At 36.9% G+C, this 19,137-nt stretch overlaps 1 protein-coding gene across 1 annotated transcript in view; it reads left to right on the forward strand.

Moving 5' to 3' along the window:
• Positions 1-8,167, forward strand: part of ZNF804B (zinc finger protein 804B) — a 235,174-nt gene extending 227,007 nt beyond the window's left edge. Inside the window, exons 3-4 of the mRNA XM_035545389.1 lie at positions 1,960-2,090; positions 4,477-8,167. Of these exons, the coding sequence (XP_035401282.1) occupies positions 1,960-2,090; positions 4,477-8,167 (3,822 nt within the window). The remainder of the gene's footprint in view (positions 1-1,959; positions 2,091-4,476) is intronic.
• The last annotated feature ends 10,970 nt before the right edge of the window (positions 8,168-19,137 follow it).

Genomic DNA, 19,137 nt, shown 5'->3' on the forward strand with positions numbered 1-19,137 from the left:
CACAGCTGATAGAGGATTTCCAGAGAGATATAAGGATTAGACAGACTGCAAAGGTTTCTGATTAATACAGTTAAACTTTCAACAGGCACCAGGTGGCAGGATGGTTCTTGCTGGTTGGAGCTGCCCTAGTTACCTGAGCAACTGCCTTTCTGGCCTTCTCCTCCCCATCCAAGGGAGTTTGTCCATGGGAAGACATCAGGCAGGTCACCGACAGCTCTTAGGCTCCCTGGACAACTGATTCCTGGACAGCCCAGCTCTCTCTAGCTCCATACGAGTGCACAGAAGCACAAGTCTCGGGGTCCAGAAGGCTGGGAGCAAACAAGAAACTTCTGACCTTAGTCTCACAACATTTTTTTTTCTCCCAACAACGGCGTCTGGCTTTTTCATTTTTAATTTATTTTTTAATTCTTTTTTCACAAATATACTTGAAGGAGAGTTGACATGACCATGATGAGAGATACCTACCACAGCTTTCCAGCACGCTTCACAGAACATAATCAGAGTCTGCATCACCTCTTTCCCCAAGGGTTCCTATGATATTATGCCATTATTATGTGTCTCTCTGTGATATTATGCCATCACCATTAAATGGATGACTTAATATTTCTCTAATTTTAGTTGAAGAAAAATAAAAATAAAAAAGGAATTAGCATCTCTTTAGATTTTATAAAACAACAACACAGCTTTTTTTTTTTTTTTCATATTCACTTTGTCTTCATCTACTGAGAAAAGCTCTCTCTCTCCAGAAAGCAGTTCTCTTATGCCTTTGTCATTCTCATGACACACTATAGGTTAAGGTCTCTCTGTCTTCAACTTGGTACCTCAAACACAGATCCCTAATGGCCTGTGCAAAAGTCTGTGCAGCCATGGTGAGACTTTTGAGCAGCTTGTTCTGCCTATTCTGGAAATATAAGTCCCACGCAGTGTCTCCTTCAGATTGAGGGGCAAGTGGATGCTGGGGTTCAGCTCTTAGGTCGTCAAGGTTTCCAGTCTGGAGATCTGACTCAGTGTACCTGAGCTCCCTTCTCGCTTATGAACCTCCCTTCCCCAGACACCCTGGTGCTGGGAAGTTGGTGAGGGGAGCAAGGTATTTCTGTAGAGCATGGAAATATGGACCTGAATTGGGAAGTGCGTGTTCCTGAGTCGTAATGTTGGGCATGACCCACAGTGACCTACAGAGCACAGTGAACTCAACGTCCAGATAGCACCACTTTTTTTGTAGAGGATATTTTTGACACTTTCTGTTTTTTTGTCTTCTTTTCTTTCACTTTGCCTTACACTATCAGCACCACAAAACCATGTAATAAAAATGTAATAAAGGCAAAGAATTTTGCTTTCTCCAATAGGAATTAGCTGACTTACAGATGTATGACATGATCCAGAAAATTTGTGAATATACCCAAAGAAGAGTTTCCTGATGGAATCTTTCAGACAGTAGTTCTCTCCTTTGAATAACAAATTCAGTCTTAAAAAGCTACAGAAGCAACACAGAGACACACACACATCCATGCATACCTGTGCAAGTATAGAGCTCTAAAAAATACACACACAAGTTCAGATTTATTCCAGTATATGGCTATGGATTGCATTCCAACTGACTGAATATGACAGGAAAATTCCAGCTGAATTAAATGGAGGCTAGTTTTGTCCATGTATTTGTACACAACAGAAGATATGTGCACGCATAAGACAAATATATTTCAGGATTAAAATCTGTATCTATGAATGAAGGTTTCATTCATATGTGGGTATATATCAGCTGAGTAGTGATGGCTCAATCATATTATTTTGTTAGGCAAAAATAGAATTTTCAATATCTTCTTAGAGTGATAGCATTTTAAGTATATTCTTACTGTCCATTTATATACTAGCTTCACCAAAAGCAAATAAACTGAGTTAGAGGTAATGCGTATGCTGTTTACGTATATAATCTCTTCTCTTTTTGCTCTTTTCATACAGAGATTAAAAGACTTGAAACAAAGGGAATTTGCTCGAAACGTGGCTTCAAAGTCATGGAAAGATGAGAAGAAACAGGAAAAAGCACTCAAGCGGCTCCACCAGCTCGCAGAGTTACGGAAACAGTCAGAATGGCAAGTATTTAAAACTCATATTACATTTTAATGCCTACTTTCCTCAATCCCAGAAGAAATCTCCAAATTTTTACTCCTACACTCTGTAATGGACAGAGATTGCAAATATTGTAACCTGCTTTCAGCTATCCCCAACTCCTAATGTTCCTGTTCTCTAAACCATAAAATTGAAAGTCCCTGAATTAATTACATGCTATTTGAAGGTTTGTGTTTTTCTCTCCTGTAACCAGTTAATCTAATCTCTTCTGAACTGAGTGGTTTGGAGATGATTTTATATCACCATTTTACCTTATTAAAACTGACCCATGTAGAGTAGTATAACTGTCTTATCATTTTATAGTAAGCTAACATGAGAGGAAAGCCACCCTTTTAGCACTGGTCTGCTGGTGCCTGATCTGTGAATCATTTTCATTATTTTCAATATACTGAGATTATTCTCACAGTTTCTGTGTACACTAATGGAAATATCATTAAGTGAATGGAAAATAAGTAATTAACTCAGTTAAGTTTGCCCAGTACTTTTAGTTCTATTGATGCATATCAAGATACAGTATGAAGTTTACACTAATAAAGCCTTACATTTGAGAAATCTCCTTTATTTAATGACACTGAATGCTTCAGTAAAATAGATTGCTACCAGACCAATTGTTTATGTTAATCTATGACCATAATGAGTTAACTAGATAATTAAACCAGCATCCTTTTTAATTCATATCAACTTTACAGTACCCTAGAAATAATAACATTGAGAGTTTATTATACACTCATTTTGGCCAATGTAATTGCTTTTAAGTAATCTGCTGAAATATAACAGTTTAGTGTTAATGTATCACTTTTATGGTTACAACTCCATTTTCATACAGATCTACTGGAAGAAATGTAACTGCCTGTGGAAAGATGCCTTTATGTCTATGTACTTGAAGATGTAGTTTTAGATTTAGACTGATAAGATCAGTAGTAAAAAATCAGGTCTGAATGAGACAGGAAGGGAACAACTGGGTCTGCTTACAGAATGAGCTACAAGTCCCGTATCCCTTACAGAAAGCCTGGAAATACAGCACATACTATTCTTGTTGGTAATGACAGATGAGTTCAGGGATGGCTGAGATGTGCAATCTTGGCTGTTGTCCAGGCAAGACAGAAAGTCAGCCTCGCTAGGCAAAAGTTTGTGCACACACACAACTGTTATTGTCCCTGAATACTGTGTCTCAGGTTCCAGCAGGGTTCTTTACAACAAGCTAATACAATCTGACAACAAAATTACTGTTAATCTGGTGCACAGAAAACCTGGGGGGAGAAAAAAAAAAAATATTTTGCTATTCCAAGCAGACTTTCAAAAAGATCTCTTTATATGCTTTCTACAAGACAGAATTCCTTCCTGATATGCAAATAGGGGTGGATTTGTATCTTCTGATGCTAAGTTTGTGGCAAATGCAAATTTATTCTCAGAAATGCATATATATTCTCTTACTCTGAGGTGACCCTACCCCAGGGAGTCTTTATGTTGTTCCCACTGCTGGAGATCAATGTTTTTTTATAGCACCTATAAAACATGCTAGCCTGTTTATAGATAACTGCTATGCAGATCTGGCAGTTGTATTTTACTTACAGTTTTTTAAAATATTTTCTAATTTTTAATCAAACTCTTTACTGAAACTGCTTCCAAAATTGTTTCATGTAGGTGTATTGTAGGCTTTGATAGCAAATGTAGATAATTTATCTAATGAAGTGTATGTTTAAAATATTACTTGGAATAACATTTTTTTGGTGGCTATGTACATATCATCTCTAATGGAAAAAGACAGTGGTCATTCCAGTCATTCCATTCATTTAAACATAAATTGCAAACAACCAACAATTCACCATGTTTGTTAAGTTCTCCTTAGAATACATTGATCTTATTTTATTTTTTTTAAGTGCAAGAAAAGTAAACCCCAGATTTAAAATCTGAGAGTTTTGGGGAAGAAGAAAAATGTAATTAATTGAAGTAAAATACAGGAGGAGAAAAATACAACAAAGAAAGCCAAATGGTGGTTGATAATGAGAGTGCTGATGTTGCCATTAATATTGATGGAAATCCACCTTGCATCCTTTCCCCCACCAATGTTTAGAGATAGTATTAGCATTAATATCTCTGAATATTTCACAAAATCCTTTCTTGTGTAATAATATAAAGGTAAAATAAAATTTTCTCTTTAACCTACACACACACACGAAGCAAGCAGGATACTGCCTTTTCTGCTACAGAGGCTGATTCTGCAGATGTTATGGGTGGAAGTGTCTTATGAGTGGCACTCTTTTACCAAACATGTATTGCCGAATGTGTGTTCTATTTTAACTTGGTTGCTTAATTAATACAACCATGTTTTTATTTATTTTCTTACAGCATCACTGGAAGTGGACCAATGCTTAAAGCCCCCAGATTAGTCATGGAAAAGCAGCAGTCGCCAGATGGAGTTTTCCTATACAAGGGTGGCATGGTCACAGCTGGTTCTCAAAGCACCACTGCAAGTGAAGGACAAGGTTTCTCCAGCAGTATACTAGAGAAACAGCAGCTTATCATAAGCAGGCACGATTCACCTACTAAAAGATGCCACGTGCTTCAAAATCAAGTCTCACAAGTGTTCCCAGATAGCACCAATGCTTCTCAAAGGGCAGGGGTGTCTTTCTCATTTTCTAAAAAAGTCCCTTTGAAGCTTGAGTCCTCAGCATCAGTCTTCAGTGAGAACTCTGAAGAAGGAAATGATTGTAGTGAATCCCCCAACCATAAAACAAAGCAAGTTCTTGAGGGCTGTCGTTCTGGCACACTTTTGGAAGAGGATATGAAAACAGGCCTGGATAAAGGACCACCTATTCCACAAGACCAAATGGATTTGGATAACGGTGCATCAAGTCATGGAACTGTGAAACTTAAAATGCTAAAAGAAAATGATAGAAGTAGTGATAGAGAAATAGAAGAAAAGGTCAGTGTTCATTCTTCATTTTCCAAAATCAAAATACAGCTTTCAAATTTGGATTTTTCAGGTTCACTTAGAGAAACAGATCAAGAGAGTAAACTGAGTGAGTCTGAGCAATTGTTGGAAACTCTCATTTCACCTTCATGCCAAGCTAACAGTTTTTGCATACAGCCAAACACCTACAAGCACAGCAATGCCCAACTGTCTGACAAGTTACATGAGCTCCCACAACAGCCAGTGCCTGAGCTGACATTTTCAAGCAACATTAATGACAGTCCTGGGGTAGTAAAGAGGGAAAGATATTTGGAGGTTTCAGAAACCACAAATGGAAATACAGAATCGCTTTCTAGGGAGACTGTGGTTAAAGAGGCTAAGCCCCAGGAACTGCCTTTCCTCCATGTAGTGAGCAAAGATGGCAGCACTGCTCTGCAGTGGCCCACAGAATTACTTTTGTTTACAAAAACTGAGCCATGTATTTCATATGGCTGTAATCCATTGTATTTTGACTTCAGACTCTCTTTAAATCACAGAGATGGTAAACAGCATGAAACAAACAAAGAAGGCTGTAAAGACTACTCTATAAATAAGACTGCAGATGAAAATGAAGCCTCAGGTTTAATAAAACACAAGCAAATGTCAAATGAACAAGATAATCAGTTGTTGAAACCAAAGAAGATGAAAGGTTCCCTAAATCCAAGAAAGGCCAAGCAAAAAGCTGAGTCAGACATAGGGAAAGAAATGAACAAAAATGGTCGAAAATATATTTCAGATTATTTGAATGAAAATATACCCAAAGTGCCTGCTTACCTTGATGTCTCACAAAAGGATTATATGACAGAAAAAGGTCTTCATACAACACCACAGAAAAGATCTTTAAAGCATCATTTCCATAGCTGTGAAAGAAAAAAACAGAGCATTAGAAATGAACGCATTTCCTTTTCTGCTTTTATGTCTAGGATTAAAAAGACTAAAGCTGCAAAATGTCATTTAATTTATTCTGAAGAAACTCATGAAAACCAAAATGACTGCAGATCCATTCAAGATGTGGCCAGCTGCAGCAGTGACATAAGTGACAGTGGAAAATATTCTAGTGGAAGTTTCCTTAGTTATAAATCTGGTTCGAACAGCAGGTATTCAGAAAATGAAGAAAGTGGAAGTTTTACAAGATGCTGGAGATTTCCATCTCCTGAAAAGTCCTCCTCTGACAGACATTCCAGCTATTCTGACACTTCCGTTAGCAGTACAAGTAGCTACATGAGCAGTTCCTCTAGTCCCACATCAAACAATCACAGCAGAAATCATTTGCTTTGTTGTTGCAAAAGGAAAAGCAAGACAGCTGAAAGGCACAAATGTAAACACAGAAAGCACAACTGTATTTTTACTTCTGATGATGCATATGATAATTATCTTTGCCATGTTAGAAGTCACAGAAGTAGAAACTGCACACAGAGGGGCACAATTAAATATCAAAGATGTTCAAGACATAAAGTTTTACACCACAGAGATAGATCTAAACACAGCAAATGTAGACACCAGCATTTTGGCAGAGTGAATAGTAGAAGTAGAAGCTACAATGGCTCCAAAAGTTCTTCCACCACAGAATCAAGAAGCAGCGAGAGCTCATCTAGCAGCAGAGTATCAAGAGGTAGTAGTGCAGGGTCCTTCTCAAAAGAGACTGATAACTGTGAGAATAAAACAAAAGAGGATGCAGAAAGAGATTCTAACACCAAAAGAGGAAATGATGGAACTACACATTATGAATCTCTGAATGCAAACAGCCAGACGAAAAACTTTGCTACCTGCTCTTCTGAAACATTGGTAAAAGACATATGTGGAAAAAGAAAGTCACTGACAGCCAAGTTATTGTTGGAAAGAGTGCAGTCCAAGAAAACCCAAGAACAAATGCATGATTCAGAAAGATTTTCAAACATTTGTGGTATGGAATTAAAGGATCTTTCACAAAGTCACTTTGCGGTTCAGTTTTCATCATCGGTAGGTGATACAGCAATGTTACCTTTGCCAGAGAAACTGCTAAGCACAGGTAAAAATGACATAGGGCAAAATGAAAGTCCATTGGAAGGCAGTGTGAAAAGAAACAAATCTGAAGCTTCAGAGATAACCAATGTTGCTCGTTCAGCAGGGACTGATTATGATCATTGTCTTTTTAAAGACATCATTCAAATAGGAACAGGCTATCAGAGCCCGAGCGTAAAAAGGAGCACAGCAATAAAGGAACAATCCAATCTCTTCATTAATGAAGTACAACCCTTTATACAAAGCTGTGACCCAGTACCAAATGATTTCCCTGGTGCTTTTTCCTCTAAAAGATATTCTGTTGTTGCTAATTCAACAGAGACCAAAGAAGAACTACATGATGTAAACATGGACTTGAACCAGGCAGAAGGCAGTTCAGACTCTCTTTGTGACAATGCTATGCAGAACTACAATGACACAGTAAATGAACTAGAAGTGTACACTAAATCCATCTCCCCTCCTTTAACACAGCAGCCTATAACATTCTCACCAGAAGAAGTAGACAAATATAGGTTGCTGCAGCTGCAAGCCCAGCAGCATATGCAGAAACAACTTCTGGCAAAACACCTGAAAGTTTTGCCTGCCCCAGGACCAGCTGCCTTCTCTGCAACACCAGCAGTTCCCACCATCCCTGTTCAGCAGCATGCTACTGTCACCACTATCCACCATACACTGCTGCAACGCTTTGCTGTCTCAGCATCTGTACATCCCCATGGCAGCCATCTTTCCCTGGCACACCTCCATCCCCTCTCTCAGGCACATTTCACCCCTATATCACTTTCTCCATTAGCACCAACCCTCATTCCTGCCCACCCTGCTCTGCTGGCAGGACACCCGTTGCACTTGGTCTCCACCACCCCTACTCACCCTTCCCCACTGAACTTCCCCATACTGCCACATGCTGCGTACATCCCAGCCTTATTTACACCACACCTGAATGCAGCCACACCTCCTGCTATACATCCAAATCCCATTGTTCATCCGTTATTCCAAGGTCAAGATTCCCATCATCATTCTTGCTCTAGCCAGACCCAACAGTTACCTACAATAAAAGAAATTTTTGGTGTTTCTAGTTATTTAAACTAGCCCAAACAATTGCACCATGGCTCCAGAAACAAATTTAAAGAAAAAAGATATCCAGTGTTCAATCACGTATCCGAGGGGAAATCTACTGTTTTGCTGTACAAAATGGCAAATATTTTAAAGTACAAGTGTTGTCTGACTGCATATGAATGTTGATTAGTTTCTCATATCACAGGATAGAAGCAGTTTTAAAGCCTGTCCTGATACCATCACAAGAAATACAGGGTCCAGCTAATGTCATGTTGCAGAAAGTTTAGAAAGAACAGCCTGAAGTGAAGCCTGTGACTGTCTGTAGGAAGAGGACCACAGCACTCAGGCACAACAGGACAAAGAACGTCAACAATGACAGGTGATTTAAAGTAACACAATTTAAGGTAGTGCAATCTTGACACACCTCAAAAGATTGCTTTTATGAGCATGTAAACGCAATGCTTGATCTGTGTAAGGCCTTTCAGAATGAGCCAAAAAGATAAACCTTGGGACCACAAGTACCTTGTTCTGTTTCCCAGCCATAATTTGGAGAGCCTCATAGTGGTAGGCGATGAGTTGACATTGGAAGAACAGGGTCATCACAACATCTCAAAGTTACTTCAGTGATTTTATCACTGGGATATGTTGCTTGGACAGTGTAAAGGGACTATAGTCTGGCCACAAATACATAACAAAAATACCCCCTTATTGTAGGGGGTTCTTTGCTGGCACAGACTGCTAAATTTTTCCCCCAGCCAAGCTTCTGAGAAGGCAGGAGAAGGAAAGTGATGAAACCAAGCTCTTTGGCATTGCCTGCTGTGGCTATGTCAGGGGTGGGATGCAGCAGCCCAGAGTTGCAATTCAGATAGTGCAGGCCTTGAACCTTGGAGGTCACTGGCCCACAAGGTAACTCTTCTTCCTTGCCAACAAAGCTCTGATGTGTTGGGGAGAGTCTTGCCCAAAGTACATGCAAATATATTTCACCCCTTTCACAAATAACATAAACAACTGGCTGGTTTTATAAAGTCATGATGAAATTCATAAAAATACAGAAGTAGAATTCTGAGCAGAAACTGGTTTTCCAGGTCATGTCTCATGAACAACCATGTCACAGTTCTCATAAGTACAAGGTGTACTGAATCTAAGCAAACATGCCAAGTCTCTAGCATGGCTTCCCAAACTGAACTTGCAAACTGAAGTCTTGCATCTGTCTAACTTTCAGGGTAACGTGTACTTGAAATCTCTAAAAATAAGTGTGTTTCTGAAAATAGGTGAGGGCTTCGGCATCTTTTTGAATGGTATACTTTGGATATTTTTATAATATTACTAACTCGACATGGGATATTTAGCAAGAAATTAAGATCATAATTGTGGCTAGACTACAGGCCTGCCTCCCAATATAATTGGACAGTGAAGTGTCTGACAGACAATACCTGTTTATTTGGATTTGAAACGTCTGAAATAATTTCATTTGCAATGATGTAGTGCACAATTACTAATATATATTTCAGAACTGATATAAAGCACATTGAAAATGTTTGGAGGATTTTATTCCATTATATCCAGCTATCTGAAGAAGCTGAGAATTGCAATTAGGCTGAGTATTTAAAATACAACTTAGGACCAATTTTCTAACTTAGTTTTAATCAAACTAGATTGTTCCATTGCAGTAAAATGGAAGTGTTTTAATTTCTAAAAGCAGCTGCTTCAGCATAAACTGGTATTATGCCAAATTTTTTGAATGTGTTTACAAATTGTGATAGCTTACTTTGTAGTTGATTTTCAAAGTCAAAGTTTCTTTGGTTGCTTAACATTTTAGCCATCAAAGAAAAACTGCTGGAAAAAAAAATCTGGAGACTAAGTAGAAGCAAAATACTTTGTAATGAAAAGGAGGCTGGTGAAACCAGATCCCATCAAATGTCTTTTGGTTGCATTCCCAGCTGATTTATTCACTTCATTAACAAAATGGGTTCATGATATTTTGGAGTTAATTATCTTTATGGTTTAATTTTTCTTATTTTAATTGTAGGGATTTTTTTTTTAATTTAAAATTATTGCTTCATAATTAAGGAAGTCAGTTATGTTTTTGTTTTGTTTTGTTTTGTTTTGTTTTAAGATTTTAAAAATAAATATCTCCACGGTTTTAAAATTCTACTTTTTATTTTTTACTGAAATTGTTCCTCAAATCAGATCTGAATTTACATATAATTTATGTACTTCTGAAATTTATTTTCTGTGAATCAAATATATTTCACTGAATGCAACTTATCAGCTCTGAAAATTAGTACTTGGTATCTCAGACTGAATTCCTTCTCTCAGAGGTTCATTTGTAAAAAATAGTTATAATTCTGTAGAAAGAGTGTGAATTGTATATTTAAAAAGAGCAAGTCAACCTGTGCTCTAGAAGAAGCTGACTGACCTGCACAACACCTACCAGCAGTTCAGGGCTAATACCAACCTCAAAGATGCATTTCAAGACACAAAAATTTTTTAATTTGCTGTCACAATTTCGCTCCCATTCAAGATAAACCAACATTTTTTATTGTCTGTACTAGTTCTCTTGGATCATAAACGGTTAACGCTGATAGGAAAAACAGTGATAAGGAAATCAGACTGTTCTCATATTTAATACATAAGCACCTATTTTTCATCTTTTTTTTTTTTTTTTGTAGATAACATTACTATTGTAGAAATTCCCACAGCAAAAAAACTCATCAAATGAAACTTAACAACATCCTAATAAGTAGATCATTTATGGGAAGCATACACATTACCCTTAATGCATGCACAGTACAATGGGATTCTAGGAAGGAACCAAATCATAGGATATCCACTCATCATTGTGTATACCAACAAGGATGATCTGGAAAGGCAAATGAATAGGCAATAAAAATTGAACTTAATTCATGGAACAATAGGAATTAGGATTTTGATAGACGTGGTGGGGGGGGGAGGGAAGAGATTAAGAAGGGACTGAAACAACACAATAGTAAAACAGCAGTCATTGACTATCAATGAAGAGAATGTCCAATAGAGTTCCTAGCACACAGAAGGGATTTTCTTGGAGAAATGTAATAAAATTATCAGCACAGCTGAGATGATGTATTTGCTCTACTTGCTGCCATTTTATTTTTCATCAGTAATATTCTTTAAATATGCATCATGTTTATTATTAAAAGCATAATTGGGCCTGATGGATGGAGCCATGATACAATTCTAATTTTAGTTATACTAAGAATCCTTGTGGCACAGATATATACACTCAAAGTTAAATAACTGTTTTAGCTTGATTGTATATTCTTCATCCATAATCCAAGGAAATAGGTCATCCATGCTGTAAAATTCCAATAATTAAGTTTCTTGAGTTCCACAATGATGACAGGTTTTTTTTGTTGTTGTTTGTTTGTTTGTTTGTTTGTTTTTTCCCATAACTGAGGCACTTTTGGAATACATTTAATATGTATATTTGTTGTTCAAATTTGCATTAAAATGTCATTTGACCAGATTGATTTTAAAAGTGTTAAGTTTATATTTAAAATTGGATAATACTCTGGCTAGTAAAATATGTAAACTAGTAATTTTGTTTTGTATTCTCTGTATAAAGTGTTTTATATTATATAATAGCTAAGTGAATTGCACTATTGTACATGCAATGCGGCTTTTTTTTTAGGTTATTCAAAGAATTCCTGGGAATGTAGTTTAATGCAATAATATTTTTTTTCCAATAAAATGGCTTACTGGTATAAAGAGTGTCAGTCATGTATTTTTAATGTAAAGCATACCAAAAGGCAGCAACATAATAAAATGCAGAATGATGCAAACATATTCTGTATTTTAATCTGCAAAATTAAAATGCATTTAATTTATCCCTGTGGCTATAATCCTGAAATTTCTTAGAATGTTTCCTAAAGATTTTAGTATGTGTTACAAAAGTGGGTTGTTTAAATGGAAGTGAAAATAAATATTCCTTTAAAAAATGATTTTATCTATGTGTTTTTTACAAGCACTTTTAATGGACCATCTCCCTGGATATTTTTATACACTAATCAGTTTAGAATTACACTCATAACTCACTTGTCAGGTTCCCCAAATAATACATTTGAGTTATAATTCTTATTGGTTGTGTAGAAGGTCCTTTGGTAAAGACGCTAACAGTAAGATCCCAGAAGCCACTATTTTCTTTATTCAATTTTTAAGCATTCTTTAAAACTTACCTTTGTCATTAAAACTATCTTCTGTTTAATCCGTGATTTCCATTTCACTGTGTATTTTCTCAGCTTGCTTATTGTATATTTTTTCTTCTACCCTTCATTTATATTATATGCTCTCTGATGGAAGAATTTGGGTCTTCTCATATAGTTACTAGCTTTGGAGCCCCCATCTGCTGTTGTTTTACTAGTAATAATTTTAAGACTCGTTCTAGCCATCAGTAGGTAGTTTCAGAAGTTTCATGTCTCCAGGTAAGCGTAAAGGTTGAGGTAATGGAAAAACATGAGTCTGGATGGGTATATACAATAGATAAACCTCTGTATTTTGATTGTTATGTGGCAGATGTCATATTCCTTGAGGTCTATTAGCTTAGCTAGAAATAACTTAGCTAACATCTGGGACAAAATTAATCTATGATGCAGTCCCAGTTTATGACTCAGACATTCAATAAAATCTTGAAATCACAGCAAATCAACATTAACAGTATTAACTATTACAACAGGTTTCTTGTTGAGATCAGATCTCATCTGCCTGTTGCTGAAAAAAAAAAAAACACACCTGATACTGCTTTTGAGTAGGATATGATATGTGAAGAAACAAAGTTATTCACACCTTATTTGTGGTCAAGCTAGCTACTTTTCCCAAATGGCAATGTGCATACTCATTCAACTATATAAAAAAAAAATAAAAATACTTGTTGATACTTAGGTCTAAGTTTATCTTCAAGACAATCCTTTTGCTTCCATTAGTTAAAATGTTGTCACAACACAGAGCCCAGCCTTTGCAAGACCCAGACACTGCCTCCACTCAACAGGATCTCATTCAGGGGATGAGATTGTTCTTAGAGATCCTATCCTTCCATAGTCTCTGCTCAGATAGGAAGTCTCCCTGCCCTCTGAAAACTTCCTGCAAGCCCAAGTAGAGTTCTCAGTACTTCTGCCATCATAATGCTTAGTACCACAGCTAAAATGCATTCAGTCCTTGGACACCGGCTAGGCAGTGCTACCACCTGGCCAGGCCAAATACAAATTGAAAGATTTAAAAATGTCTTATCTTCTTGGGCTATAAACAACCCACATATGGTGCAGGCACACAACACTGATTGAAAAATGTTCCATCCCCTCCTTGGTCACCAGGCACAGGTTTCAAACTGCACTTTGCGATGTTTTTCCCTGCCCTGCCCTGCCCTGCCTCTCCTTCTCCCTTCTCTCTTCTCTTTCTCTCTTCTCCCTTCTCCCTTCTTTCTCTCTTCTCTCTTCTCTCAAGTCCCTACAGTGTTCCAATTCACTGTTTAGTCCCATGATCACTCACATCAGCAGAGCTGTAGAAGGGAATGGGACTGAGCCAGAATGGTGGAAGAAAGGAGAGCAGCACAAGAAGGGAGGCTGGAAAATTATTAGACCTATTTTCTTCATAGATGATGTTTGAATACGCGTGTCCCCATGCAATGTCAGCAAATTCATTCCTTCGCTCTGGTGGGAAGTCTTTCACTTCAGTGATTAACCTTATTATGTAAATATAGGCATCTTAATATAAACTTTATATAGACATAAAGAATCACTGGGAGTGCATCTCATTATATTGCTCCTTCTAGAAACTCAGTACAATAATAAAAATGTGTGAGGGGATAACAGGGAATCTGCAGGTCAGTGAACTGACTTATTGAGACTGGGGAGCACTGATGTGATGTGCTTGAAGCCCCAGGGCTAAGAGGAATTAACTCATGAACATTAACTCATGAACAAATACTCTCTGTCTGTAGCACCATCAGTCTCAGCCTTAACTCAACACTCAATTTATCTATACATGTGTAGCAGTTTTACAATACTTCTCATTATAGTTCAATAAACACATTGTTTTCTTCACCAGAAAACACAGAAGAACATAAATAGCCAATTGCAGAAATTATAGGCAGAAATAAATCTGCAATTATGGTAATGAGTATTTATTCTAAAGCTCTACTGATTAAGAGTAGCCAATCTGTTTTGTGAATCTGCTTAAAAGTGCTCTTGACTGAGAAGTCAAAAAGTAGATGCATGACTGTCTTAGAGGAAGAATCTGGAAAAACTCATTTTTATAACCTAGCTATGAACCCCTCAAAATAACGATAAGGACAAAGAGCTAGATAGACTTTCACAAAGCAGTGTAAGCAGTTCTGTTGTGTCTACTTAAGTGCACATCTAAAACTTATACTGCACACAAAAATCAATATTTCATTCTTATGAACCAATAAACTTTCTGGATGAAATACATTTGCCATTTTCAAATCAATAAATTAAATATATTTATCAACTTTATATATAAAACAGTTCAGTGTACTCCAAGCAGTCTGTGTGCAAATCAACATTAATAAATAAATCACTGTGAATGAAATGAACCAATTAGTCTCAGACAGCTGTAAACTATTTCTATATAAAGCAATGTATATACAAAAATTGTTGAATTATATTTTACTTTCTTGTTTTTGCTAGTAATTTATGGACTGCTTTCTGCAAGCCCTAGTGAGAAATCCTACAGAATTTAATAGAAATAGTTATGTGTATGCATGTTTATGGGGTAAGGGGGTGTCTTCTTAAGGAACTACAATTGCATTTAATAGAAACTTCTACCCCTGACAAAGAACTCCACATGTAAATCAGAAAAGGGAGGATGTACATGTAGGAAATCATTCCACTTTTTTTTTTTTTTTTGTTACCGTAGTAGTAGAACTTCTTTGCTTTCAATCTTACCAGATCATATAAAATCTCTTTAATCAATGCTAACATAAGAGTTCCCAAAACAAAAAGTTATTTTTTTCCTGTCCCTCACATTTACCAGGTGTCAGTTTCTGAGGAAATGTTTATCTATGAACTGTCTACATTGCTATTAAGTGGGAAGTCAGAGAACTTCATCAGAGAAGTTGAAAATACTAGAAATGTTTGAGCTGAGGCACATGACCACAGGTCTGCAAAACTCAAAGAGAAAGCAAAGAACCACAGTCCACATTGAGCTACAATTTCTGAAGGATGGGATTGTCTTCTCTACCGTGCTATAAAGAAACCTGTGCATAAATGTTAACACGGCTAATAAAGAACTAAGTCCTTCCTGTTTCACTGGGCATATGTAACTATTGGCTATAGCACTTTTCATAAAGCAATACGGTATTGACACAAGACTGTCTGAGAAGCAATGCTTTATGAAATGCCCCATTTTAAGTCCTGTTTCATTTTCAACTGAGTTTGCTTTCTGCCGGACAGGAGCAGCTATGGGATTAAAGGTAGGGATGCAGCTAGTCTCTCCCGCTTACATGCTCATAAGGTTAATTCAGGTTCCAAAAGAAAACAGCTGGATCTAGGGATGGATGTCCAAGTTTGAAAAACTTAAGCATTTTAAGAGAGAATTTAACACTAAATATTGTTAAAGTTGCTAGTTCTCAGCTGGGACAAGTTTCCTGCTCACACAGAAGGCCTGGATTTTTTATCTTATCCACAGCATGCAACCAAGACCTGCAGTACCGAGGAGAGATTTCAGGGCTCTATTATATCTCTCTCTCTTTCTGAGACATTTTAGAAATTGTTTGTGAAAAAAAAACTTGACAATTAAGTGAGATGACCTTTGGCCTGCTTTTTAGTTTACTAGTAATTTCTTGAAAGGTTTCTGTGACTTAACATGCTTAATTGTTTTATTAATATCATCTGTAATTATAGCACTGATATCTACTGCTGACATATTACAGGTTTAATCCTTAGCAAAGAGCTTTCGCCCCATGAGTCTCTTTCTCTTGGTTCTGTCTATAACTGTATTTTTTCAAATGCTGAATTCCCTAGTTTTATTTTTCTTAAATAATGTGTTAGATAAGCAGTTCTTATGTGATTATTACTGGAAATTATATGGGTTAGGGTGAAGTATAATAATGAATCTTATTAGAGGCTATCAGAGCTTACGATTTGAAAATAATTTTATCTTTCATCTCAGTGTTGCTGGCCCCCACTAGCTTTTCTCAAGAGAGGCTCTCAAATGCTGTGGGCCAGTGGGGGTGCTGAAATGGAAAAGCAGAAGGAAGCAAATGAACACAAGGGCTGCTTGTGAATGATAAAGGTAAAAGAGAAGGCACATGCAAAGCCTGAAGAGCAGTGTTGAATTTGTTTGACAAAGAGTATTGTGATTCCAGAGAGTGCAGAGAGCACTGAGGAAAGGTTAGACTCATGATAGACAAAGCCAGACAAGTTTGCAAGCTTAAATAAAACGTCAGATGAGCAGTTGTAGTTACTGACATCAATAAAATTAAGATGAAAATTTCTGGTAAGTTTTTTTATTGTTATTATTTATTTATTTATTCATGGTAGGCTGTAACTTTTTCCAAAATTATACATTTTTTTCCACATCTGCTCCCAGTCAAGTCTGGAGAAAAACAGGGTAAGATAATAATAAAAAAATAATAATGAGTAACTGTACAAGTGTTTCAAAAAATACACACACACAAAAAAAAGTATGTTTAGCTTTTCAGTGAACGTTAGGTCAGTTCTTACTCTGATTGATATCATCCACTTATTCCTACACTGGGGATATTTGAAACAGCAGGTTATGGGCTAATTTTGAGCAAGTATAAGCAAACAACATGAAACACTTCCACCTGGTGAACCTGGTTCATTTGGATTTAAGAACAGGCAAAATGAGTTACAGTCCCATTTGAAGCTCAAGAAACTTGTATGCTTGGTGAAATGGTAGTCTAAATGATTAATTAAAAATCTGTTAAGTGGAAAAAATGTTAATATTAAGAAATTCCCAGACTGAAAATTCTGTTGGGTTTTCATCAGTATTTTTTCTACAGAGAGGTAACTTTAACATTTTTTTCTAGTGAAATAGCCAAGGAATGAAAAATTGCAAAGGGTAATTTAGAAAATTAGCATTCAACATATTTGATAATGTTTGATATATGTCTGCCTTAAGAAACTGGGATGGCTGCTTTCAAAAAGGACCAATACGGTTCTTCTTAGCAGAGTAAGTTGACCCAAGACAGAAGAATGTCTTTGCCAGAACACTGACATCTGAGTATAGTTATGAGGAATGAACTAGCATATTTCCCATAGAAGAACATTTTGGTGTAGCTGAGGCAGCAGTCTCACAGGAAAAGCATCATTTTCTGTACTCTGTTGGACCAAATGCCCATAGAAGATGATATAGAGAATAGACCGCAGAGCATCAGTAAACAATCTCCTAGCTACAAGTCTAGATACTTTCTCCATATGACTACTGGAAAGACCGCTGTTGAAATCTCTGGACACATGGATATGCCTGGTGGTGTGGCATTTCCAGTCAATATACACTGCTCATGTCTCAAAAACAACAAATATTGGTGGGGGAAGAAAAAATAAATAAATGGAAGAAAAAGAAAGAAGGAAAAAAAGTCAAGTTACAATGAATTGAAAATTGAAAATGTAAAAAATACCCTAAACATTCTCAGCATGTCTCAGTATTACAAATATATATTAACATATGCCTAAAAAATCCTTCTAGAACTGTAAAATATATAAACACTTTAATCATGCTGTAAAATTCCTATTACCCATGCAACACAAATCCTTTCTGTCTGCACAGTTGGAGCACTGTGATCATGGCAAACCTTGTAAAATGAATGTTGAAAGCAACAGAGTATTTTCTACTGTTGCTAATTCAATAAATACCTGCATTAAAAATGTTCTGATCTTTTCTTTCTAAGGTCACTCATCTACAGTGGGAAGCAGAGAAAAGAGTCAGACTAATACCAAGGGTATATTTTCAAAATATAGACGAGAGATTTAGCCACTTAATTTCCATTATAGGCAATACAAGCGTTTAGGTTAGAATACATTGTTTTAATATGTAACTTCATTTTTTTAATAAAGATTTCTCAAGGATTTCTCAGGAAATTGGCTTTAGAAATTCTTAGATGGAGACATGATCAGCATGATCAGACATATTCTGTGAAAGTTTCCTTGGCAGCTTGGAAAACTTAAAACATTGCATGAAACACATCCCAGTCCTAGCTGTCAGCTCCTGTTTGAAAAGCATTTTGACTTGTCCTTACAATTTCTACGACCTTCACAAACTCCAGAGTTAATTCATCACGTAACTCAGTGGGAGCTGAACAGTTTTCAGGACTAGGAAACTTACTATGTACTCAGTACTTATTTATGGAGAATCTTAACATTGAGCCAAATGTTGGCTTGAGAGTGATGGGCTCTAGAAGCTCAGTGATGCATTGCAGGAGACCTGTGCCACTTTGCATGGGCTGAAATGCACAGTTGCCTAAACACTGCCCCAGTATTAGGGTCTGCTTTCTTTTCTTTTTATAACCCAGTGCTCAGGGCTTTCCAAACTAGAAGCCAAGGTGCAGTTTCACCACCTGTATGTATGATAAATATGCCCAAGTGCATTAACAGATCTGCCAATGAAAGTTCCCTGCATTATGGCAATGACACAAGATCAACTCATTGCATACAGCATGAACGACTCATGTGAATGGGATCACATAAAATGCATTGCCTGTGTTGCCTACACATTGAAGAGAGACAGAGATGCACCCTTATAGCAGGCTCACCTCACCTTCCTCAGGATCACTGGAGTCACCCTTGCTAAGTGTCTGCCTCTCAACCCTGAGTGTAGGATGTGTCCACACAGAAGCTCAGGCTATGTGCATACAATTTAGTATTCATAGTAGATCAGCAATGTAAGGTACATTTTATTATGTGTTGGCCATATGGAACTTTTTGAAACTCGAAACTGAAGCCAATATAGCTATGTTGCTTCATCCTAAGTCAGGTACTACTCCTGCT

Source organism: Cygnus atratus, chromosome 2 (assembly GCF_013377495.2).
Source record: "Cygnus atratus isolate AKBS03 ecotype Queensland, Australia chromosome 2, CAtr_DNAZoo_HiC_assembly, whole genome shotgun sequence".
NCBI lineage: Eukaryota > Metazoa > Chordata > Aves > Anseriformes > Anatidae > Cygnus > Cygnus atratus.